At 37.5% G+C, this 26,001-nt stretch overlaps 3 protein-coding genes and 1 long non-coding RNA gene across 4 annotated transcripts; 2 read left to right on the forward strand and 2 right to left on the reverse strand.

Annotated features, from left to right (window-relative positions):
• The first annotated feature begins 632 nt into the window (after positions 1-632).
• LOC121243848 (transcription factor bHLH30-like) lies at positions 633-3,278 on the forward strand. Its single transcript, XM_041141915.1, is given in 4 exon segments — positions 633-896; positions 1,026-1,422; positions 1,425-1,717; positions 2,654-3,278. Coding segments are annotated over 3 exon segments (1,071 nt in total). The 5' UTR covers positions 633-896; positions 1,026-1,118; the 3' UTR covers positions 3,128-3,278.
• A 2,667-nt stretch (positions 3,279-5,945) lies between these two features.
• Positions 5,946-9,539, forward strand: LOC121243968. Its single transcript, XR_005936351.1, has 3 exons — positions 5,946-6,273; positions 7,513-7,723; positions 9,180-9,539. It is a non-coding gene; the product is annotated as an uncharacterized LOC121243968 (long non-coding RNA).
• Positions 9,540-11,598: 2,059 nt separating this feature from the next.
• LOC121244972 (leucoanthocyanidin reductase-like) lies at positions 11,599-14,878 on the reverse strand. The gene is made up of 5 exons (XM_041143229.1): positions 14,465-14,878; positions 14,191-14,331; positions 13,763-14,000; positions 12,219-12,422; positions 11,599-12,113 (listed from the first exon to the last, which is right to left on the reverse strand). The coding sequence occupies exons 1-5, from the start codon at positions 14,687-14,689 to the stop codon at positions 11,854-11,856; spliced, it is 1,068 nt and encodes a 355-aa protein (XP_040999163.1). The 5' UTR covers positions 14,690-14,878; the 3' UTR covers positions 11,599-11,853.
• Positions 14,879-16,557: 1,679 nt separating this feature from the next.
• LOC121244360 (transcriptional repressor ILP1) lies at positions 16,558-25,498 on the reverse strand. Its single transcript, XM_041142405.1, has 6 exons — positions 24,240-25,498; positions 22,515-22,682; positions 19,341-20,011; positions 18,836-19,118; positions 18,383-18,672; positions 16,558-17,254 (listed from the first exon to the last, which is right to left on the reverse strand). The coding sequence occupies exons 1-6, from the start codon at positions 25,410-25,412 to the stop codon at positions 17,062-17,064; spliced, it is 2,778 nt and encodes a 925-aa protein (XP_040998339.1). The 5' UTR covers positions 25,413-25,498; the 3' UTR covers positions 16,558-17,061.
• Between the last annotated feature and the right edge of the window lie 503 nt (positions 25,499-26,001).

Below are 26,001 nucleotides of genomic sequence, written 5' to 3' on the forward strand. Positions count from 1 at the left end.
GGTGGAGTGTGTTCCAAGACACAATGATTACATGGTCTTGGGCAAGCAGAAAGGGTGGCGTGGAGATCATAGCGAGAGTAAAGATAGAACGTGGGGGCTTGACCGTGGTAGGACTTAATAGGAGAGGAAAGGCCTAAACAATTACATATATAAATTAAAAACCAAAAGAAAGAAAAGGATTAGCTAAGCCGGCTTTTATCATGATGATACCCTCAGGCGGCCTCAGCTTTTTTGGTCTTTGGTCGGTCGACAAATGACAATGTGCTTGTGTTTCCCATCCTCCGCCCTTCTCTCTTTCTCTCTCCAACTGCGGGCAAGATAGTATAATTATACAGTACTCTGAATTACCAATAGCAAAGTTAAAAAAAACGTTAATTTATATTATTAATGCATGGGTATAATACTTTCTGGTTATTACCCCACCCTGAAAGCTGATTAATAGAGATAGATAGAGAATGCCTTACGATCGAAGAAGGGAAACGAGAGTACTATCAATTTAGATTAATGCTAGTATCAATATTGGAGTTTCGGGCAGTAACAAATATTTAAAAGTTGTATCTGTCTGGTTTTAAATTGCACCATTTAATTAGAGAGGATGACATCAATTCGTCGTTAGTGGCCGTGACTTGTGAGAGTATAGTGCAGACGCACAAAAGAAAAAAAAAACACCTACCTACATGTACAAAACAAAAGATGCCAACAAAGCACCAAAGAAAGGGAAAGCCTTGTTGAGGCGAAGGATAAAAAGGGTAATCATCCCCGCAAAGGCTGTGGCAGGAAAAACCTATCCAAGTGAAAGAGATAGAAGATGGGATTTGGAGAAGTCTATGCCCTAATTACCCTTTTCCAGAGAACTGAGCAAGACCAAGACGATCATCTATCACATACCTGGGAAGGTCAGTCCTATTTTGTTTTCTAGCATCTCTTCCTTATATCCTTTCTCACTTATCTTTTATAGGAAGTGTAAACCAACTTACTTACCTTTTTCTGTGAATTCTCCTTTTCATATTCAAATTAGAAAGCAGGTGATGATACGTAAGAGGCCAGAAGCTCTATATTGATCTTAACTTGTTCTATATTCTTAGTTACATATACATAGAAAGAGGAATATATCAGAGATGTGCGGGAAGAAGGAAGATGATCGAGGAGAGTGTTCTCAAACTGTCGATAACATAAACATGATACAAAGCTTCCAAGAACAGTTGTTTCTTCAACAACAGCAGCAGATCATGTTGCAACATCAACAGCAGAACAGTGACATATATGGAGGTGGGAGAGGATTGATTTTCCCTCAAGTTTCACCAATCTTGCAGCCATGGCCTCTGCCTCCGGTCCACGCCTTCAGCCCGGCCGGCCACTTCGCCACAAATCCGGTCCGAGACCACGACCCACTTAATATTGTCCCTCCTACACCATCATCTTTTGCGGTTTATTCAACAGGAGACCTCCTCCTGATCATCTGCAGTTTGCCTATGATGATCATGGTCCATCATCAGACCATCTCCGAATCATATCTGACACCCTAGGGCCCGTGGTTCAACCCGGTTCAGCTCCTTTTGGGCTTCAAGCCGAGTTGGGCAAGATGACTGCCCAAGAAATCATGGATGCCAAGGCTCTCGCAGCTTCTAAGAGTCACAGTGAAGCTGAGAGGAGGAGAAGAGAGAGAATCAACAACCATCTTGCAAAGCTTCGCAGCTTATTACCCAATACTACCAAAGTAAGTAAAATAAATATAATCTGCATCATCAACTCGATGGGAAAAAAAAAAATTACGCAAGTATCAACACGCGTACAACATGTATTTTTAAGGGTGTCATATACTTTTAATTATACCTTTTTTGTACACTTTTTGTCTTGTATCATAACTTCTCAATGAACTTTTTTCAATTAAAAGATCAAATTTTAGGTATATCTTCCTAAGATTCTAGCTAGTCATCAGGTTGTTTAATTTGTAATGTGCTTCCAAAACCTAGCTAGCTAGCTACGCGTACGTGCATTATATATAAGCGTAGTCACGTTTTCCTTTGTGCAATTAGTTCTTTTTTTCCTATCATTTGGTTCTATCCATCTTTATTGATCTTTTCTTTCGGCTTATTCTTTCTCATGAGGCCTGTGATAGTTCCGAGAAGAGGAAAAAAAGGGAATGAGCGTTGATGTCGATCGCCTGGTATGATAATTAAGAGGAACCATGGAGCAGTAGTTAAAAAAACAAAAAAGCTTCCCATCGAAATTTGTTGCCGGATTTTAGTCAAACCAAGTTAAATGATCGTAATGAAAAAGAGTGAAGCCAGATGATCACAATCTAGCTAGCTATCATCCCTGTTATGCACCCATCCCTTACCTTCTATATTAAACCCCACCATTAAAATCCCACTTTCAAAAATGAATGATCAAAGTAGGAAAAACTTCAAAAGCCCATGCACCTTTTCTTTCGGCACACTCAAACCACATTCATGGGTATATCTATATGTTTGTATATATGAATGTCTGTATGTATATATGTAATATATATTTCCCATTTCTTCTCTCTTGAGTTCCACGTTTAGTGCAAATATCACTGACATTCAGGATGATATACACACACGCACACACGTGTTTATACGTACGCGTTGTGATCTTGTGTTCGGCTTAATTAATATTGTTTCTGATATAGACAGACAAAGCCTCATTGTTAGCGGAAGTAATACAACACGTTAAAGAGCTTAAGCGTCAGACTTCTTTGATAGCGGAAACGAATCCAGTACCCACTGAAGTGGATGAGCTAACTGTTGATACATCGGACGAGGACGGTAAGTTTGTTATCAAAGCCTCACTTAGCTGCGAGGACAGGTCTGATCTCTTGCCTGACCTAATCAAGACTTTGAAATCTTTACGTTTAAGAACTTTAAAAGCCGAGATAACAACACTTGGGGGACGTGTAAAGAACGTGCTGTTGGTTAGTGGGGATGAGGATTCAATTTCGAGTAGTACTAGCGGCGAGAAACAACAACAACAGCAACAACATAGTATAAGTTCAATTGAAGAAGCTCTGAAGGCAGTAATGGAGAAGACTGCTGGGGACGAGTCTTCTTCAGGGAGTGTTAAGAGACAAAGGACTACTAATATCAATATCCTCGAACATAGCTAGGTCGCTTTGATTTACTATGGCCTTAGCTTCTTGTGATCTTTTTCGTCTTCTTCTTTCACCTTTTCTTTAATTTGGGAGTGTGGCATTTGGTGTGTTTATATTTATTTCCTCCAATGAACAATTCAGAAATGATAGTACTATGTTTCGTGTACATGCATCGATCGGTACTTCCAAAAATAGGAAATTATGTGTCTGTGTCTGTGTGCCATGATCATGTGTGAGGGACTGAGAGGGGGGGGGGGGGGGGGGGGGGGGGGGGGGGGGGGGGGGGGGGGGGGTGTGGGGGGGGGGGGGGGGGGGGGGGGAGGGTGGGGGGGAGGGAGGATTTGCCTTGTTTGTTAGGAAGGAAAATGACTTGCGAATGATCAATTAATTCGTAGGAAAAAAAATCATATTAAATCCGAACGTCATAGAAATTAATATGTCATGCATGGGCTCTTTGATGCAGTTTGAACTCAAACATGCAGCCTGCAGATGCTAATTAATTGCTTTGTTTGTAGATCCTCTCGATCCCTCTCTCTTTTATCTTCAAAATATTGGCGGAAGAATAATCGTTCATAAAATAGTGACGATATTGTTCTTGTAATGTGCTTCGTCGCAACATGAGTACCACCTGTCCACCGGCGCCACCTCCTCCATAGCCATATATACGTACGTACGGGCCGGCCGAAGATCATCACTGAGGCCAACCAGCTCTGGTTTTCAGTGAACAATGAAGGAAAAAGCGATAGAAAAAACCGGCCTAGCTAATGAGGCATGCATGCACGTACGTCGTTGATCATATATATATATGGGTGTATAGATTTTAAAACGATAAAGCAGCGTGCGTTGATTTGGCAAAATCATCATTAATATTGAATTTGAAAGTAATGATTCATGAGATTTAGCGAAATTTCACATACTATATATATAATATATAATATATATATATATATATTATATGTACATTACCAGCTTGAGAGTTGTGATCATCTTGGTCCAATATTAAATACTACGGCCATATTAATTTCTTGTCCTTAATTTTTTCGCTTTGTAAGTTTAGGCCGTAATCGGAAGAATTATCTATATATGCAGATGGTTAGTTAAATTGTTCGTATATATTTCGTAATTACATCGATCCGATCGATTCTTTCATGAGTTTTGTTATGTAAAACAATTTATATACAAGCTGATCATGCGGATCAGATTAATATATATATCCATCACATTGATACATGACACGTCGGATTAAACATGTTTTAAAATTTAGTTTTGAACTTTTTTAATAACTTTAGTGCTCTTACTATATATATGTCGATCGAATAAGTAGATGATATGTATAGAAGAACTGAAAAAATAGATCACTTTGAGGGTTATCATGCACGATCAAGATCTAATTATTCTTTAAAAAATTATAAATTAAGGAGATTGAACTTGGGCTTTTGCTAGCTGTAAGAATGCCGTCCCATTGTCTAAGGTTTGTGTCCAAGTGGGCTAAGAAATAAAGTGATAAAAATTTACAGGTTTAAATATTGACGTAATCATATGTCATGTTGCTAATTAGACACGTAAATGATGCGATCATATGACGTAAAAGTTTTCAAAAATTATTCCAATTCAGAGGGAAAAAAAAACCTAAATCAACTGCATTAATTATTTTCTTGGAGACACTAATTAAATTACGTACTTGTTATATATGTCCAAGAATTATCCTTCAATTATACGTGGATTAAAGGTGAAGGTACAATAAAATTAGAGATAAGATTATAATTATTCAAAAAAAAAATTATATAGAACAAACTGTATTAATTAATAACGGATATTACAACTTTGACCTGATATATTCATTACAAGTCAACTACAACATTAATGGCTCCTCAGTACACAACTGTGACTGACATTGTCTAGTCCATACTGCAAACCTCTTATCTCAGACTACCTAAGAGACAGCACAATTCTGTCCAAGACAGAGTTAACAAACCTCATACTCTATCCAAGACAAAGTAGAGGACACACTCTATAGACAGAAGTCCAAAAGACGATGTGTTTTTTTGTTTTTATTTTTTTTATCTAAAACTAAAGACGTAACAGAAATTAAAAATACATGCAAAAAAAAAATGAATTACATCTTGGAAAAATATAGATCCGCATTTTCAATTTTGGAGGAAAAAATTACAAACAAAGTGACTATGATGGAGCGTGAGAGCCACATATCACCCTAGGAGTATTGCAATCAGTCGGGTCTAAAATAACCAGTGGCCCTGGACTCAGAAAAGCTGTGCGTGACAGCAGAAGAGCACCCTTAGTGGTGACGCGCGGATTTCACGCGCCCACTTTGGACCACGCATGTGGATCACACGTAGCTCGTTTGGCGAAATACTTCGACCGTTTGAAAGATCGGTGCCTTGGGAAACTTGAGGTAAGGCACGTGGTGGTGGCCGGACACCAGAGAGTAGCAAATCGGTCTTTTGCCATACTTAGCCCTGAAAAAAACAACTAAAAAAAAAGAAAGCTAGAGAGGAGAGGGAGTATGGATAAAGGAGAGAGGAGGAGGAAGGGAAGCCCCTCTGCACAGGTTTTGATTTGGTGGCTGTTCAGATTTTTAGAAACTCGTTAATCCATCACAAATAATAATAATAATAATAATAATAATAATAATAATAATAATAATAATAATAATAATAATAATAATAATAGAATAATGATAGAAAGCATCGTATACTACTTCTAAACAAAAAATAGAGTTCGTTATAATAATTTTTTTATATAGATCTATATTTATTCATTTTTTTAAAAATTGATTTGGACACTACGCATTCCATGCTTAAAATATCATTTCTCTTGATGGCGTGTGCAATTCAATCAAAGATACTACCGTAATATATGTACCTCTCAAGTGATCTCCTCCCACTTCTTCATTTAGTTCTGGTTTCAGTCTCTTTAAACTATCGAAAAAGGGATTCTATGTTCGTGCCCGTACAGTTCCTGTTGTCTCGACAATTATTTTATGCTTCTGGGAAATGTTGGTTGATAGGATGGTAAATCGGTGATGAGTTGGAGGAGAATGACCAAGTCTCTTCAACCTTTGTGGCACAAATACGGCCTGCTCTTCTCCTTCACTCTCTTGCTTGCGCTCAACTTTAGCATGTCGAGCCTTACTCCTAGTGGTTCGTGATTTTCTTTTCCATTTCTTTTTTTTATGAAAATTGGTTTTCCCTTCAGTTTGGTTGTCGAGAAAATGGAAGAAATTTTGGGTTCTTTGGATAGCTATTACAAGTTTTGGGCCGTTTGTGTTCTCAATACAATACGTTTTCTCATGTTCCCTTTATATTATATTTTCTTTTCCGCGAACAAAAGGTACTCATTTTCTGAATTTGTGATCAATTCTTTTTCAATACAATTATTTTGCTTAGAATATGGAATTCCCAGAATTGCTCTAAAATTTAGGTAAAGACTAATCCGGGTTTTGTGTAAAATATAAGATTTGTTGGTAGTTGCATGCATTGGCTTCAGAATTTTTTGATATTTTTAACTTTTATTTAAAGTTGAGATTCCGTTAATGTTAGATTTTCTTATTCTTGTAGTTTCAAGTTCTTTAGGCATTGCTTACTCGTAGGTGAGGCTAAGGCCAATATAAGGAACCTACAGAAGGGGGGAAAGTTGTAAAGAAATAAAAGAAAAGAGAAAAAGGGTATAATGAGAAAACTACCATTCTGCTGCTACAAACTTCTCCAAGTCCAATTACAATTATTAGATTTGCCTTTTCAAATTTATTCTCAAAGTGCTACTAAAGCCAATTTCATATGGGTGGTGTGATTCTTGTGAAACTGTAATAGTCATATGTACTAGATACAAATGAATTTCAACTTGTAATCATGAGTATGGGATGCAAATGCAAGCGCCCTTACAACATGAGCTTCTTCTTAAATTTATCACTTTTTCCAAATGCTTGTGCTAGTACAAATATCATTCTCATACTCATCATGCATTCTTTTCGTGGTTTTGCCTACAAAAAAATGTTTAAAGTTTGATGACGGTAACTCTCTGTGTCTTGAAATAAATGTTGTTAATTCATTTACAGCATTGAAGAATGTTTTGCCTTTCTTGTTTGCAGTTCATAGGCAGTCTCACATTAGATAGTCGTGTTCATCTTCAATGTATATTAGATACTTGAACTTGGTATTTGAAAAAATTGAATTGTTTATTATATTTTGTATGAGAATTTGAGAAAGTTGTAATGATGAGATGAGATCATCTCTAAATCCAAACAGGGCTTAATGATTTCATCTGATAAAGACCAGCATCAGATTGGATTGCGCTTAAGGGTATAATAGGTGTCAAGAACAAAACTTCCTATTTGCTGATACTTTTGAGCTTCCTTTAAATTGTCATCATTTATGTTACAGCTTCACTTTTAGGGAACACTATATGGTGACATATATCATTCTTCGTTCCTTTTGCTCCTCTTTTGTTGTTGCAGGGAGCTGGAGTATTATTTGCTGCATAAAGATTGGTGGAGAAATTTGTCTTTTCAGTTCACACTAGAGTGGGCTCAAGAACACACTGGTCTACCACAAAAGCTTGCAACTCTTTTGGGGTTTTGCACCATGGATTGAGGTAATGTTCTAAAACTCAAGAACATACTCCCAAAAAACATATGTCACTCCAAAAGGACTAGTTGATGTTATAGTTAGAGTTCCTTAAAATTATTATAAAGAGCAAGAACTTGTCATTTCCAAACAATGCCACCATCTCCTATTAATCTTGGGGTATTACATTTCTATTTAGGCCTATATTGGAATTTCAGCTGCACAGATACAAAGTACAAACAAAATGTAGACGCTACTACTCTAGCAATATTTGTTACTTGTGGTTCATTTTTATGATAAGTTCTTGGTTGGTGGTCAATTAATGAAGAAAGTCGAGAGGAACAAGCTAGACTTTATAATGTTGGGAATTCTGGATAAGTGTTTTCTACACTGCATTTTCTAGCTTTCACGAGACATCTTTTTTTAAGCAATTTTCATTATGTGCTTAGCTGCTCACTTATCAGAGCAACTCAAAGAGCCACAATTTCCTTGTTCAAGTTTATGTGGACCTAAATTGGTTGTATGCGTACTTCAAGTGCATGCTTGTGTGTGTGACATACTAGAGCTTAGCATTCATGCAATGCATAATATGGTTTTTAGACTAGTCATTTTTATCGTAATTTTTTTATCATACAGTTTATACTATCTGTCATTCTAGTGTGGTATTGAAGTACTTAGCTTTGGTTTCGTGAAGAAAACATTATCTCTATGTCACTGGTAGGGTTGTTGTGGTTTTTCCCTTAAAAACTCTCTCATGTCCACCCTCCTCCAATTCATCTACATAATGCCTCATTTTTGTGCCTTCAAGATTTTATAGGACAGCCATGAAAGATGAGGTATGTTGGCATAATGTCTATGTAGTTTGATAAAGTAATTCAGATGAATTAAAAAGGAAAAAAAAATGGTTGTTGCCAATCCCTGCTTGATCCATATCGTTCAGGTACTGCACTGTTGCTACCCTGGTTTTTGCTTTTCTAACTTTTGTTTGCATTGAATTGTCCACATTGCAGCATATCTGTTTCTCAGCCTGATTAGATGTTATTTGAATATTAAATCTCTATTATATACCAACTGACTTATCTTGATATAATATTTTGATTATTTTCATCTCAAATATGAAGACTACGACTTGCACTTTGTGAACAATATTAAATCTATTATATACCAACTGATTTATCTTTATATATATGATACCCCATATGATAAGAATAATGGTAGGTAGTGTGTGGGACCCCACATTACTTGAGAATGAGAAGTTCTTGCTCTTTATAAGGCTTCGATGGGACTCCAATTGTATTATTGACTAGTCATTTTGAAGTATAGACCATGTGCTTTGAGTCTTCCATTGGGGCATTACAATATAATATTTTGACTATTTCCATCTCATATCTGAAGACTACAATCTACACTTTGTAAGCAATATTAACTCTATTATATACCAACTGACTTATCTTTATATAATATTTTGATTATTTTCATCTCAGACCTGAAGACTATAACCTGCACTTTGTGAGCAAACGGAGGTTACAAAGTTTAGCCAGCAAGAGTATGAAATGCTTCAAAATATAATATTTAGAATTGCTAAGTGTGAATATGTTCACCTAAATTATTTTTAAGTATTGGTCTCAAAACCATCAACTAAAACTACAAGAATGACTTACCAATAACACAATTGTAGACACAGTAACCCCAGAATATAAAAAGAAATGAGTTGGTCTCTCTATAATAAATTAATGCATGGATGTAATCAGTTGATATGCATGGTTTAATTCTATGTTGATGTGTCTTGTGATGTAATGGATATACAGCTGCGACATGCTTTTGCCCTTTCATGTTCTTGTCAACTCTTGTGCTAGTAATCTTCTTTCCAAATATTTTAGGATTTACTTTACATACTAGTTTGATGACTCTATCAATAAAAGAGCCTATGTAGAGTATGCTTTGAAGAACATATTAATGCAGTCGTTCTCCCATGCAGGTATCACTTTGTTGTTGGTTTGTCTATCAACCCTTACCCTACCAACATCCATTTTAACCATTTCCATTCATATTGGTGCTAACTTCCTTAATTATGCTACATATGAACGTGGTATTTTCCACTCTCACGGGGGCATTGTTTCTATTAAAAGGAGGAAGAAACCAAGAGTAAGCGTAGAATCTCAAATATACTTTCTTGTCATTGAATTCTTAAAACTTTGTTAGATATACAACTACCAAATATAATTTAGAATCCTATAAATAACTTATCTCACATTGGTTACCAAATATTACGTCGTTGGTTCTCTCCATTTTATGATATAGTACTCCTAGGTTACTTCAAAAAAAAATTCTCTATTGCATTTTTAGTACTAGTTGTGAGAAGTGTAAAAAATACTCCATTTGTCATGTCTCTATACAAGAACGACTGGTTGTTTAAGATGTTTAGTCTCAAGTCAGGCTGGAAGGCCAGGGAAGGACTTCCTCCAAAACCTTACATTGTTGCTTGTATTTTGGATTAAGCAAGCAGTTTGACTTTGGCAATGTCATTATTTAGTCACTATGTAAGTTTTATATATTGCATCAAGAACTTTTCACTGATCCTTAAAAAATCATCACATAAAAAACTGTATATAAATTGTATTGTGCAATTTATACAAAAAAAGGACGGTATTTCAATTTTAGTAGTAATCCTCACTTATGGTATAGGAATACTTTATACATAAGTAAACAAATGGGTAATAGAAAATTTCAAAATTAGGCTCCTAGAAACATATAGACCTAACACAAACTAGTGTAAACAGACCAAACTATGCCCAAATGAAAAAGTACTTGCACGATGTATAGAAAAGAAACAACCATGTGTTTAGGTAATAGTTAATGATTCTAGTGAAGTTGCAAAACATATTCTTCTTTTCTTTGGACTCAAATACAAAGTCCAAAAGTCAGAAATGGACACCATAATTATTTACTCATCTACTTTCTTTAGAAGAAAGTTGGAAAGATGGATGTCATAAATGAATAGAAAACACTATAGACACAAAGGAATGCCACACACTAATGTGGCACACTACTAGTCTCTCATTCTTCTTCTTCTTTTCTCCCCCCTCCCCCCTGCCTCTCCCCTCCTCCCCCTTTCCCTATCCCTTTTTCTTACCCCTCCCCACCCCCTCAACTCCACCAAGAGAACAGATGCCTCGCAGCGCCACGCCGTAAGCCCAGTTGACTCGTCAGCAGTCACCATTTGGACCGCCGGTGATTTATGGCTTCGCAACCACGGCCCCCATCCACCAGGGTCATGAACAGTGGACCTATGCGCACCACGCCATGCAGAAGGAAACTACGCCATGCACGGTAAGGTGCACCCAGACTAGTTGAATCGTCGGTGGTTTCTGACTTTGCAACCACGGCCCCCGTCCACTAGGATTGTGAACAGTGGCCCTGTGCGCAAGGAAATAGTGCCATACACGGCGAGGGTGAAGGGCGATGTCGGCAAATGGCGAGAAAGGTGAGGGATGTAGTAGCGACGTCAGCGAGGGGCGAGGAAGCTTTGACGGCGACTTTGGTGAGAGGCGACAACAGCGACGACATGGGGAGAAGGGAAATGGGGAGGGGGGAGAGGCACGGGGAGGAGGGGAGAGGAAAAAAAAAAGACGTGGCACACTGATCCACATCAGTGTGTGAGATCCCTTTGTGTCTCTAACAACCCTCTAAATGAATAGGTTAGATCTGATTTACACATGGTGACCACTCATTATGCATACACTAAATGGATGAAAAGAAAAGCCATGATCTACTTTCTTTGAAAGAAAAACCGTGATGATTCGTTTGTTGTGGATTGAGCAACATATTCTTTTTCATCGGGACATCTTTAGGTAAGTGGACAAGTGGAGTATGATAAGTTAATTTAAAGTTTGAAGGCATAAGTTGCAGGCAAAAGAAATTACTTACATATGATCACGAGGCTTATACACACGTAGCTACAAGCCATCGCGATCGAGATCCTTCAACAAATGACAAGGAATTCATGATACAATGTGATAGGCAAATTGAATTCCCAATTTTTTCAACTAATTCTTAGCAATTAGCACCTCCCCCCTACAAAAAAGAAAAGAAAAGAAATAAAGAACAAGATCTCCCATTGCTTTGCAGTTTAATTACCCTCGTGTTCTTGTGGTATGATCAAGCACATGTTGCAGTAATTGTCATAGGTTCAACCATAGGACTTTTGGCAGTAGGAGTCTCGTTGTTGCTCATAGATTTTGGGTCTACTTTGAGAAGAAAGTCATTGAAGCATTCATCCAAGGTTCGAAAAGTTTCATCTGGATAGAGAGTGTTCACTTCAACATCTTGAGGGCTATCGATTGTGAAATTTATCTGACAACCCTTTATGAATATATCATGCGTGAACGATGCCACAATACTCTGAGGAATACAATTCTCTACAAAATAATGTTCTGACAAATTAACAACTGAAAATGGTGACATCAAGGTTCAAGTATTTATATGTGAAATTATTAAAAAAAAAAACAAACAAAATGATGAACCTGCAGCTGCAGCAAGAAGGTCAGATTCAGTGACGGTGACTCGAGGGAGAGTCTTTCCAATCTTTTTCTCCCATAAAGATGCAAGCTGATTGATGTTGTAGAAGTTGGAGGTAGGTCGAAAATGCACACACTTGTTGAGGGTTCGAATGTCATCAACAGTTTTCATTGTAAATTTACCAATGTCAGTGCCAGCAACAAAGAAAGCTGCAAGCAATATTAATCATATGCAAACTGATCAACATGATGTAAGTACAACAAAAACTAGTAGAACTTCATGTTTTGCATATACATACACATGGAAAAAAATATTATTATTATTATTGTTATTATTATTATTAATTTCTTATAAGTAAATTATAAGCATAAAGCATTAATTAATCTTTCATATTTTCCCCTAGAGGAGGTAGGGTTTTATATTAATATTCTTAAGTTTGAATGGTTGGTTGGTTGTCATTTACTAACATATATAATTATGGTCATTCATATGCATGATCCAAGACAAACGTCTTGTGACTCTTGTCAATGGTTTGACAGATAACTTTTAAGAAAATAGAAAAAATTTTCTCAGAAGTTGGTTTTATTTTATGAAAAGTTTTTCTAATTAGTTACTATTCACTACTTAACACTCTACTCTATAAAAAAAATACCCCTACATCTTATGAAAAAAAATTATAAGTGTGGAATGTGAGAGTGAATAGTAATTAATGCATAACATTCCTCTTATTTTACTTACAATAATTTTTTTTAGAAGTGATATAACTACAAATATATCTTATAAAATTAAACTCAAAAACTAACATAGATTCGTATGATACATTAAATTTACTTTATAATAAAAATAATTTTATAATCTAACATACTGCATTAAGCCGCATCAATTTATAAATTTATTTTTATAAAATTTTTTCGTAACTAAAACATTAAAAAAAAATTACAGTTAAAAGTAGTGTTTAACAGGAGATGTCATTATCTGAAGTCCTTTTCATTTTCAGTTGGAAATTTAAGATAAAGAAAGAAGAGTTAAACCATTTAGAAAAACACTAGATCGCGACAAAAATAGAGTCAATATTTATATAGACCGCGACAATAATAGAATAAGACTGCGTTTGATTTTAAACGCAGCTCTAATTTTAAGTTAAATTTAATATTTAAATATTTAATTTTTAAATTATTAAATTCATCACAATTCAAAAATTAAGAATCATAATATTTTTTAATTTAAAATATCTTTATACGTGATATTCACAATTTTTTTTAATTTTTTATAAAAAATATTAAACATATTTTAACATCTAAATATATTTTAAATTCAATTTAAATAATATCATATAATTCTTTTCACCGTTCAATTCATTATTATTTATAAAAAAATTCAATTTAACTGAACTTTTAACATTCAAAAGCAATCTAATAGTGAGTCAGTGTCAGTATATACACTTGTACAAACTACTGAATTAAAATAACAGGATAACGAGATAGCATTGGAAATTGAGTATTATATATAAAAATAGGTGGCACGCAGATCGACAAGTCAGACATCTGACCTTTGACACTACCGTCACCGTAGATTTGGAAACGATCCAAAGGAGGAAGAACCTCAGAAGGGTGGGTGTTGTCGTAGTAGGGCCAAGAAGCAATAGAGTTGCAACAGATGTAAGTGTAAGGGACATTGGACTCCTCCACCAAACGCCTCACTCTCTGCTTCGCCTTGTACATAGTCAGCCCTGGCTCCACCGGCTCAGCCCTGTCCACGTCGTGCCCGAACTCTGATGGCAGAAATCTCTGCGTCCAAACCGTTTACCATTTATTTAGTAATTATAAAAGAGTCTGCAAATTTATCTTTTTCTTTACCGTATGTGTAATTTGCACACACATATGGGTATAGGATAATGATACGCCCAAGTGTCTGTCCTTGAGTGCTTTAATTCTGTCACGGACGGATGGATAGATGAGTGTCGTATATAAAACGTACCTTAACGGTACCAACGCTTTTGATGGCCTCGATCAAGCAGAGCTGGTCCAGTATATTTCCACCTCCCACGGCTGATATTACTATATCAATTTCATTCTCTTTTAGTATTTTCTCTATGGATTCCTTCTCATTAATCAGTCCCTGTAAATAAAATAAAATAAAAGAAGAAGCAAAGAATACAATATCAAGCACATACATACATACATATATATATGTGTGTGTGTGTGTGTTTAATTTGTGCGCGCATGCTGCAGAAAAATGGAGAAAGTCTTACATGCAAGATAATGGCGCCTTTGTCTTGGAGAGACTTGATAGTGTGGGTCTTAGAAGAAGGAAAACAGAGGCCCGGACGGACGAGAACATAGGTGGGTAGGCCGGCGTCTAGGCTGGCTTCTGCGACGAACTGGCCGATGAAACCTGCTGCTCCGACGATGAGGAGACGACCGACCTTGGCTAGCTTGGTTGTGGAAACAGAAGAAGGCAGCCGTGTCATAGTCATGTTAGTTTATGCAGATAATACCCAGAATATATGCTTTTTATCCAACCAAATCTTTGTTTTTGTTTTTTTAAAGAAGAAGCAGTTTCCTCGGTTGGCAGAGTAAAGAGAGAGCAAATTAAAGAGGAAGACGAGAACAGTGACAAAGGCTTTAATTCTCTGCAATTCGTGTAAAGTGCCGTATGGGGTGTGTGCATCAATATATATATATAACAAAGAAGACCGTGTGAAGTTAGAATTTTCTGAATATTAGAGTGATGATAACAATTAAGGTTAGGTTGAACTCGGTTGAAAGTTGAATAAAATATTATTTTTTAATATTATTATTATTTTAAAATTTAAAAAAATTAAATTATTTATTTTATTTGATATAAGAATTTATAAAAATATAATTATCAGATAGGTTGAGAATGTTGGTCAATGAAAACTGAGCCTAGCGCCATCTATTTATACTTCCAGCTACCCTTCTATAAAACTGGAAGTTCAATTTCAACAGTATTTCTCTGATGTCTGTTGCTATATATTAAAAAAGAAAAAGAGAGAGAAGAAGAAAAGGAGAATGGGCTTGTTGAAATTCAGCTCACCTTCTGGCCTCGTTCGACTGGTAGCTAGGAATGCAGCTCCATGAACTCTTGGGAGTAGGCATCTATCTATCTGGTAAAAGGGATAAAGTCGAGTCCTTCATTTGTTTTTTTCGTTTTAAAAATGTGGAACTGCTCGTTGAATGGTGATTAGTCAAATAATAACTCGATTTAAGCCCTGAGCCCTATTCAATGAATCATATACTATGCACGCAGTACCGCTCTTTTTCATTGTTAATGAAAGGGAAGGTTAATAATATATATGTGAAAGAGGGAAAACGACAGGCACATGATTTAAGGTAGTTTGGTCTTATGTAACACAAAAGCTCGATCTAGAACTTGCATCTATTCTATATGCTAACCTCATCACTAATATACATGGAATGAGGTTTATAATTAACAACTCTTCCATGTGAGTCTTGGATATGTCGATGTCAAAAATCACACAATAGGTCGGAAGAAAAGAAAAGAAATAGTCATTCCAATCCGTTATGACGATCCGAGCCTCGATCGGTGTGGTCTATCACCCTTGGCGTAGTCTGGTACAACTGTGCGTACATCCATGACATTGAATGAAAAATAAATACTAAGAATGTAAAAGAGAGAGAGCCACAGATTTACGTAATTCGGCATATTGCATTCGCCCAAAGGGCGTTTAAGGAATAGAGATTCACTATAATATGTTTGTTTTATAGTCTCTCATCCTTATTGTACAATGGACCTTAGAGGTCAATCTTCTAGTGGAGATCTCATTGCTGGACCTTTTGTCAAAAGGTTGAAGATGCTGAAGGAGAAGCCTGACCAAAAGTCAAGATTTAAGAAGAAGCCGAAGTCTCCCGGGAGTCGTCTGGCCATTTCCTTTTATCTGTCTCTCTAGAGTCATGTGCCCTTAAAGAGTAGTGAGAATTAGCTGTCTTTCCTTTCATTTCTGACTACCTCTATTTTCTACACTTTTTCCTTTACCTTCCCGTTCGTTCTTTTCTCTGGACACCTTCTCTCCCTTGTCCCCTCTCCTTCTCTCTTATTTTGTCCTCTAATGAGGACTCTTTGATAGGCTAAGCCTATTCATATGGATATGAGATATTTTATACCCTTCGGAATATAATAAGCATGTTAATAAGAAACTCTCATCTCAATATTTTGAAATGATATTTGCACAGGAGCCTTTGATTTCAATCCCTCCCGCCGCCCCCCCCTCCAAAAAAAAAAAAATTGACTGATTCCAGGATAAACAATTCTACATACACACGACTTGTTAAGAATAAGATGGGATAACAAAACTCAAATGTCTCGTACTCAACATAACACACATGGTTAATTGCTTCAGGCCCAAACGGAGTCCAGTTATCTGATATTGAACACAAGGCGGCCTAGCTCTCTTGAGAGACCTATCAACAATATACGTAAACATATGTGTCAATTGCTTCTCAGATTTCGCTAAATTAACTAGGACCTTGTCCCATACAAGAAAGAAGAGAAGAGAGGAAATAACGTAACACAACATTTTTCGCCTCAAAGCTACAAAACTCCCAGAGGAACAATTTGCTGGCAGCCCGCAGTCCAAATGAAGTGCCACGGCAAAGAGTCGAGACATGATGCACATGCCTTTTGAGTTCGAAGTGTACCTCCAAGAATGGGACGACACAGAATGCCTCCTCCAGATCTAAAGGACCTCCTGCATATACATGGCCCTAGCCTTCAGTGTATTTCTCGAGTTGACCCCCCCAATATTTCTTCAACCCATGAGCAAGCCTATAAGTCAGAGCTTGTCACACGAGACAAGCTTCTCAAATATTACAATGCCTCCTTGAGATGAAAGGTCCTAGCTATGTCCCTTGCATAGTCATATTCATTGAGCTCAACCAGCATCTTCTTCAATCGCCGAGCAAGTCCACTAGTCTCACTCTCATTAACACCCATCACATGCTTTTTCTCCAGGGTCTTTCCAAGAAACAGCACATAATCCACCAGCGGTTTCAACTTTTGGCTGGACATGAAAAGAACGAAACAAAAAAACAAAAACTTTAACATTCAGCAGGCATTGGAACCCCGAGCAAATCTATAGCAAGATATGGCAAATCTAGAGCATACTAAAATATAACAATAATCCCGAGCAAATCTATAGCAAGATATGGCAGCTCCAAATGTTTTAGTCAGAAGCTCCTAATAGATACACTCGGTTGAACAGTATTACACCGTAAACCAAAATAGTGCATACCAATGGGGTTGAAAAATTTCAAACTTGAACCTTTTTTTTTAAATAATGATGTAGAACCTCACGAAGGCAAGACCATTAGAACAGAAACTCGGACTAAAATGTCCTACAAGCCTCTGAGTGATTTCTCTGAACCTCAAATCACATGAGTGGAAAATTATTACTCCCATGATCTGGAACTAGAGGCAGGCCATGCCATTATTGAGATACCTTAAAACAAATTACTGGGGGGCAATAACCTGCCTGGCCCTGATTGGCCCGTGCTCCCACACTGTAAGCACACATGCCTGCAAACAGCTTGCACATGCAGACATGTTCCAGGCACAGGCATCCACACAATTACCAAGTAATTTCAAAGGGGATAACAAAAGATATCTCCAATTGGTTCACTGCATTTCTTAAAAATTATTTCTCATTTGTACCTGAATGATGGTAGATATGCCACATAATCTCCATGATTTATTCTATCCATTTTCTTTTGTCTTGTAAATTAAGTGTGTATGACGGTGAAGGCTTCACGGATCAGTCACCAAACATTTGTTTAGAAAACAATGAATCTTGGTTGTTTCTTTTGGTAATTAAAAATTTTATTAATAGAAATTAGGCAAAGCCAAGTACACAAGACGTATACAAGAGTTTGGGAAATAAGGAATCCTTAAAAACTCATGAAAACTTATAGACAAAGCATGCAAGGGAAGTACTTTTACTTTTGAACATACATAATGGCACATAAATGAAATGGGATCGAATAAACATGGATTGTAGTGCAATGGCAGTAATAAAAGAATCAGTATCTGGAGCCACACATCTTTCACCCAAGCATAGTTTAATTTACAAATCAATCTAAGGAGGTAGTAGACCAGCGGAATTTAAAGGCGAGAGGAGAATCATTATCTATACCTGCGTTCCCCTGTGACATTTGGACCTGCCCACACCCCAGATAGAGAAACAATGATCCGTTCAGTTCTTGTTATCGCATCATGAACATTTGTCGCAATGCTTCGAACATGAGGTAGCATTTTTCCATACAAAAGCTCATCAAGAGCAAGTTTCTCTAGAACTGGCAAAGCGAGGATTTCTTTCCACATGCAGATATTTCTCAGCAAACGAACAGACTTTCCAAATCGATATGCTGCGACACGTGCAGCATTTGGCACAGCCTTCAATACAAGCGGGCTCCATGTTGGGACCTATGAATTGGAAAGGATGGGACAATCAATATCAAGAACATTAAAACTTGAAATAGCCTAAAATGATGGGACAATCAACATCCATGCTGAGACCTATGTATATATGCTGGTGCGCACAGGCGTCCATGTGTATGAAAACTTAAAATGACTTCAATAGCCATACCGTAAGATTAGCAACAGCATCAGCTAGACAAGTGTGAATGGCAACTAATAAATCTGAAAGAGCCTCACTGGAAGCTGGAACATAATTTGTAACCAAGCTTGTGGCGTTTACAGCATTCTTTGTCTCTCTTGTACTGAGCATGTCCCAGCAGTGGGCAATTTCATGATGCAAAATAGGAAGTGCTACCTTTTCCACCAGTTCAGGGACAAGATTAGAATCCGCATCATCGGAAGCAAAATCACTTTTCTCATTCAGCAAACCATAATCAAACAACAATGAATGCCTGAGGAATGGAAGAAAACATAAATGTAAGAAAAAAGCAAGGAAGCAAACAAGTAGTTATATAATACATATTGGTGTGTGGTTTGTGTCCTTTCAATGCAAAAAGTTACAAGTGGCCAATGCCACTATGAAACAAGTGTAGCCCGCCCGAGAAGCAAGTCTTCTAGAAAAATATTATAATTTTGGGACGTTTAAATTAGCACTCAAGTTGTCAGTCACATACCATTTCATATCAAAAAAATCAATATCCTCATGGAGTGGGTCCCACTTCAACAGCTCCAGTCTAACATATGGAGAAAAGATAGCAGGAACACTCAATGACATGTAAGCATCGCGATAACTTGATGAATAATCTCTCTTCCATTTTTCAAATCTTTCTTTAACCGCTGAAAGTCGGGAATATTCTTCAGCTGCATCACTAAATATTTGATCAGCTGTCTGAAGCAACAGTTTTCGGTGATGCTGGTATGCTGTACTCTCACTATCACTCTCATCAGAGCTTAACTCGCCTTCTATTCTTTGATTAGAATTTTCCACTTCCATTGATGAGATGCTCTTAGAATCAGACTTAGCTTTCCTGCGTTCAGCACGCCGCGACATATCCATACGTTTCTGCAGGTTTATATCTCTACCAAACTCATCTAACTTTACTGGTAGATTTGTTTGCTCTCTGACAGCAGCAGATGCAGCCTGTGCTGCACTTGTGGCTGCTGCAATGATTTCAGCACTGCTACCTCTCTGACTGAAAACAGACATTGCTGCATTCACAGCTGCTTCTACCTCCATATGTTCATCATCATTATCAGCAGCCCTTCTTTCCAAAATAGTTGAAGTACGTTCTTCATGAAGTTTCTGCATCTGCTCTTCAAGTTCCTCTATATAGGGTGCTTTATCCTGAAAGAAAAGAGAAGCAGCAGATCAATAAATACAAATCAAAAGGCAGGACCATGCTTATAGGTATTCAACGTGAAAAATAAAAAGAAGCAGAAGAGAGAGCGCAAGAGGTTATGATGATGATCAAAAGAACAGAACCAATAAAAAAATCTCTGAAGAGAGCACAGTTCTTGCACCTCTCAAGCATGCTGATTAGAAATAATAACAAGCAAAGACAGTTGGAAATGCTTAACGCAAATGACCAAAGTCCTATTTTCTAAAGTTTTATGGGCTATGCCTTTTACTATCAATAATGTTTTACTTTTACTTATAAAAGAAAAAAACATAAGAATGATGTTAACTGAAATAACATCTTCAGACTTTTTTTTTTTATAATTAAAATGACATATTCATATATAACCCGAAAAAGTCCCAAAATTAGAAAATATTAACAACCATAACTCTTTTGGTACCTAATAAGAAGAGTTAAAAAAAAACCTAAATATACTTATGGAACCTATAAAGGGTGAAAACTTCAAACCCAGTGTATGCCCTTCTTGTTATAAGAACTATCACGTAACAGGTCCACACACTCCCTTAGTTTTTCTTTATCAGTAAACAAGATTTTATTGATCAAAAGAAAATGTAAGAGCCCAAGTATACGGGACATAAACAAGAGCAACACCTAAGCATGCTAGTTTAGAGATACAAGGAATTCATGAAAAGTCATGCCATGAAAATCAATTACAATCGACCAATGAAGTATTGAAAAATAAATTTCTACGCTCATCCATTGACCGCACTTGATCTTCAAAACTTCTTTTGTTCCTCTCCCTCCAAATACACCACCATAAACATATTGGAACCATTTTCCAAATTGATGCAATCTAAGAGTTACCCTGAATGTCTCTCCAAGAAGCTAGGAAGTCAATTACCCGTTCGACATCACCCAAGCTAATCCCATCCGAGAGCAAGACTTCATTCCACAATGTCCTAGCAATCTCACAATGTAGTAGTAGATGGTCAACCGACTCTCCACTCTTTTTGCACACACAACGCCAATCCATGACTATGGTTTGACGTTTCTCTAGGTTGTCTAGAGTGAGGATTTCTCCAAGAAAGCTGTCCATACAAAAAATTTTGCCTTTAGGAGCACCTTTGTCTTCCAAATACTCTTCCATGGGAATGGATTGTATGGTGTGTTGTCATGGCTTGGTTGAAAGAGTAGACTATGAACTTCCCTTTCTTAGAGGGGCACCATAAGACCTTCTCTTCGACTCCCCCCCAACAAATGCGTAGAGTACACTAGGTCATAGAACCAATGTTTTGAATACCGTACCGGATGCCATACCGGTCAAGGCACTGGAACGAAATATTTCGGTACCGGTACCGTTTCGGGATATCGTTTCTAGATAGTCGATATATAAATAAATTATATATATAAATATATATAAAAATTATATTCCAAAATAATAGTCTATTTATAAATAATTATATATAAATACATATATATATATAAATTATAAATAGTCTAGTCTGAATTGGGGGTTAAAAAATAAGCTTGTAGTTTGAAAAAACGAAAAAAAAAAAAAAAAGGCCGAAATATAGGCCGGTACAGGCCGAAATTGAGGCCGGTACGGCCAGTACTGCCGGTATTTGGGCCGGTACGAAACAGGTATAGTACCTGTATCGGCCAGACGGCCGGTAGGAAAAATATCGGTCGTACTGGCCGGTACGGTACAAAATCCGAAAACTATGCATAGAACTCCGAAAAAGCGTCAATTTCCCAATCTTTTGCATCTCTAAGGAATGCAACATTCCATTGGGGAATGCCGTTAGAGAGTATGAAAAATTCTGCAATCGAGGCTTCTTTCATAATTGCTATACCATAAACTTGTGGATAAGTTTCCTTGAGTGCCCTATCGCTAAACCGTAAATCATGCCAAAATTTAATTTTGGATCCATCACTCACCGTAAAGCTGGTAAATCTTGCACATGTGTCCCAACCTCCTCTTATATGCTTCCATAGCCCTACACCATGAGGCCCACTCACCACATTAGAACACCATCCTCCCCATAGTTCACCATGCTTCAATTCAACGACGATTCTACACAATGCCCCCCTTTCATTGTAGCATCTCCATAGCCACTTGCCAAGAAAGGCTTTGCTGAAAAATTGTAAGTTCTGAATACCCAAGCATCCTTCTTGAATAGGAGAGCATATTGTGGCCCATTTCACCAAGTGAAATTTGAACTCGTCATTTATCCACCCACCCACCCACCAAAGAAAACCCAAAAAAAATAAGAAGTCACATTGAAGTTTCTCCATCCAATGAGCCACCTTGGTGGGGAGCGGAAATAATGGTAGGAAATAGGTTGGCAAGTTGGAAAGAGTGCTTTTAATTAGGGTGACCCTACCACCTTTGGCCACACACAACCTTAGTACAGCATAATCCCGTTGAAAACAAATAAATGAAATTTAAGGACACATATATGCAGGATATAGAAGCAGATAAAATCATACCTGCAAAAAGTCACATATGACAGAAACAAAATGACGAAGCTTTTGCATGAATATGAACTTCTCATTTGCAGCAGATAGAGACTTTTCAAGAGCAGTAATATTCGACAGTGAGGCAGACAGATCATCATCAGTCTTTGTCAATGAAATGACAGTTCTGCCATGAGATTCCTGAATTAAAAAAAAATAAAAAGGAAATTGAAGTGTGGAGTCACAGATGCATTAGAAGTATGTGTCATGCCAAAACTGAGTTTTGTACCATGAACATTTTACAAACATACTTAAGAAAAAAAAAATACAAAACACAGGCAGATGTATGTGTCTACAACACCAACAATCTTCTTGTATCCAACCATACAAACAAATTTAAATTAAAAACAAAGGCAGTGCTTTAGAAGCAGTTGAACTCAATATTCCAATTACCTAGCTTGGTGTCTACCAGTAAGGTCCCTCCATATACTGAGTTTTATTTTTCTTTCAATTTTCCGCTACATTATTTCAAACAACAATTCCAGGTTGCTATCAGCATGTGCAATGAAACCTTATTTGTGGCATTAGTGGCCACCAAAAGCTCTATGGCCATCTCTGACCATAATAGATATCACTCCAGCGGTAATGTTGTAATGCCCTTTATGGCCAAATAGATCTTAGATCCAGCAGCTACAGATGAATAGTTAACATTTATTTATTTATTTTTTTTTTTTTTTTTGGAACTGGGTGTCCGGGAACAGCGTCCCGACTAATCCCAGGGGTGCACGGGCCCTCGGCAAAGTTAACATTTGGTTTTGTAAGTTATACACACTTGCAGTGTGGTCTTGAATCCACTGGTTACACACTACCCTATTCTTAGTTGCCTCAAAGTTTGTTTTGTCTCCTGGTATCGAACTCAAATTTACGGATGCATTCTCTTTTTTTATAGGTAATCAAGAAGTTTTATTCATTAAAAGTACGCAAAGCCCAAGTAACAGGGAGTATACATCACCGATGCATTCTTTTAGATAAATCATGCTTCTTATTTAAGATTTTCTGTGTAATGCCTAAGAGTATGGTAGAACTACTAGCGTGCTGGAACAGGAGGCATAATAGCGCTCAACTGGCAGCAGTGTGGTGAATGATACCTTTGTGCTTAATGTGGTGTTTATGGTCGGAAAGGAATGATAGGTGCTTTAACAACAAGGAGCATGCAGTGGGGGAAATCTGGAATTTATTTGTATTCTCTCTTTTACAGTGGTTTTCTGCTGTTGTATTGAAGGGTGGGAATGTTCATGAGTTTCTATCTTCTTTCCAGCTCACTAGAATGTAATTAGGTGTCTTGCTTTGTATACCTCCTGTGTACTTGGGCATTGCCTAGTTTCATTCTATTCAATAAAGATTCTTACTTATCAAAAAATAAATTAAGATTTCCTCCTAAACTAACATTCTATAATTCTTTCTTAGAGCCACTTATATGCACAGAAACCCGCAAGAAAGAAATCAGTTTTAACCTGATCAGAGCAAACGCAAAACTCTCTAATCAAATTAAAACAATAGAGGGGACAAGTCAAAGTCACAAATTCATTTCTTAATCTATTTCGAATCAATTCTGTACTTTCACTCGTAGCACACGTCTTTATCATTTTTTATCAAACATGCAGGCACTGATGCTTTAGCATATATCTTGAACAAAAACACTGAACTGTATAAACAATTTCTCAGGTTCCGTTTGGCAATGAGATAAGCATTCCATACCTTAAGCCTCCTCAAATTCTCCAGCAGAGCTTTCTTGGCCACCTCGGCTTGCTGCGGTATCGACAGCATGGTATCCAAATCTCCAATTGCGCCACCTATACTCATTCCTCCAACTGCACTTGGAACCGTTGCCGGATAAACGGATTTGTGCTGCTGCTGCTGCTGCAAACTCTGAACCACGGGAACACTAGCAGTCACAGCGACTCTAGTAGCCCCATCGTCCATTCTCTTCCCCAACCCCTTCCGAAACTGCTCCTCTTCCCACATCTTTTCCTCCTCGTCCTCCTCCTCGACGGCGTTCTCGCTTGCACTATCCTTCACTAAATTCACACCCACTGCCCTCTCGTGTACGACCTCATCATCATCCTCAAACACCCCCTTCTTCATCGTCTCGGAGTCATCGATCTTCTGCTTCTCACCAAACATGGCAATTCGTCCCCGAAACTCGGGCTCCTCATCGCTCAAGCCCTCGGCCTCACCGTGATTGCTGCCTCCGTCCAACGAGATAAAATCCGGTGCGGCTGCACGCGATTTGCGAAGGCGCTCCCTCTTGGCGCGGATTGCATTGATGGTGGCCTGGTCGGGAAACAACGCCGACCCGGGAGAATCCCTCGTCTTTCCGATTCCCAAGGAAGCAAACCGGGTCTGAGCATCACGCCTATCTCTATTGTCCTCGTCTCCGTCAGAAACGTCGCGGTCGTCGTCTGATTGTCTTAGGGTTCGAGAGATTTCGGGGTCGTCGGAGGAGGGAGGTTTGAGGAGGCCTTTGAGGACGATAGAGGGCTCGGAGGAAGTGGAGCGAGAAGAGACGAGCGTTCGGGTGTTCTTCTGGAGCTCAAGGAGGGCTTCTTTGGTGTAAGTGCCGGCCTGAGGTTGGACATTGGAGACGGAGACAGAGGGTGTGGAGTGGGCCTGGCGGTCTCTGAGGGAGGTTATTTTGTGAGAGGAAGAGGAGGGCTTGCTTGAACGCTTGAAAGAAGAAGAGGAGGAGGAGGAGGAGCGAGAGGGGGTTTCGGCGTCCTCGTCGTCCACGAAGCTGAGTAGCTTCTTGGGCTTAGGTTTTGAAGCGGCCTTGGTGGTGGTGATGTTGGGGACATTAGCGTCGTCTTTTTGGCCGTCTTCATCGTCGTCGCCGGCACGGCGGCGGAAGTTCTTGGGTCTACTGCTGCTCATGGTTTGGGCATGCCTTCACAATCACTGTTCAGTGCTCCCAGAAATCTCTCACTTCGATTTAAAAAAAGAGCCCATGAGCGTTTCTTTTGACCTTGAAATTTCTATTTGTAGCTTTGGGGTGGGACGTTACACAAAATTATCTTCTGATCTTATTATTATATTTTTTAAAATATTTTATATAAAATATAATAAATAATTTAATTTTTTTAAATCTCAATTTATATTTTTCAAATTTCAAAATAATAATATAATTAAAATACAATATTTTAAACTCTCAAATAAAATATAAAATTCTCATCTCGCTTCCAAACTTGCATTGTGTTTAAATATTAAATTGAATTGAGTTGAGTTGATAAAATATTATTAAAATATTATTTTTTAATATTATTATTATTTTAATATTTGAAAAAATTAAATTGTTTATTATATTTTATATTAAAATTTAAAAAAATTGTAATAATGAGTTAGTTTGGTAACTAAACATACCTTTATTTTGTTTCGCTTTAGCCTTCTTTATGATATTTTCAAATTATTTAAAGTCCTGTAATAAAATAAAATAAAAATTTTAAACATAAGTTTTACACTCCTG

This window comes from Juglans microcarpa x Juglans regia, chromosome 8S (genome assembly GCF_004785595.1).
Source record: "Juglans microcarpa x Juglans regia isolate MS1-56 chromosome 8S, Jm3101_v1.0, whole genome shotgun sequence".
NCBI lineage: Eukaryota > Viridiplantae > Streptophyta > Magnoliopsida > Fagales > Juglandaceae > Juglans > Juglans microcarpa x Juglans regia.

What these genes read in the sequence shown, in the direction of transcription:
- LOC121244360 (XM_041142405.1), bottom strand. Translation starts at nt 25,412, where the DNA reads ATGAGCAGCAGTAGACCCAAGAACTTCCGCCGCCGTGCCGGCGACGAC. An exon ending in AGAATTTGAGGAGGCTTAAG is followed by an intron (nt 22,683 to 24,239) that starts GTATGGAATGCT and finishes TTTTTAATTCAG; the next exon opens with GAATCTCATGGCAGAACTGT. An exon ending in GATTTTTTTGATATGAAATG is followed by an intron (nt 19,119 to 19,340) that starts GTATGTGACTGA and finishes TCCATTCCTCAG; the next exon opens with GCATTCATTGTTGTTTGATT.
- LOC121244972 (XM_041143229.1), bottom strand. Translation starts at nt 14,689, where the DNA reads ATGACTATGACACGGCTGCCTTCTTCTGTTTCCACAACCAAGCTAGCC. An exon ending in AAGGCGCCATTATCTTGCAT is followed by an intron (nt 14,332 to 14,464) that starts GTAAGACTTTCT and finishes TTTTATTTACAG; the next exon opens with GGACTGATTAATGAGAAGGA. An exon ending in AAAGCGTTGGTACCGTTAAG is followed by an intron (nt 14,001 to 14,190) that starts GTACGTTTTATA and finishes GTTTGGACGCAG; the next exon opens with AGATTTCTGCCATCAGAGTT.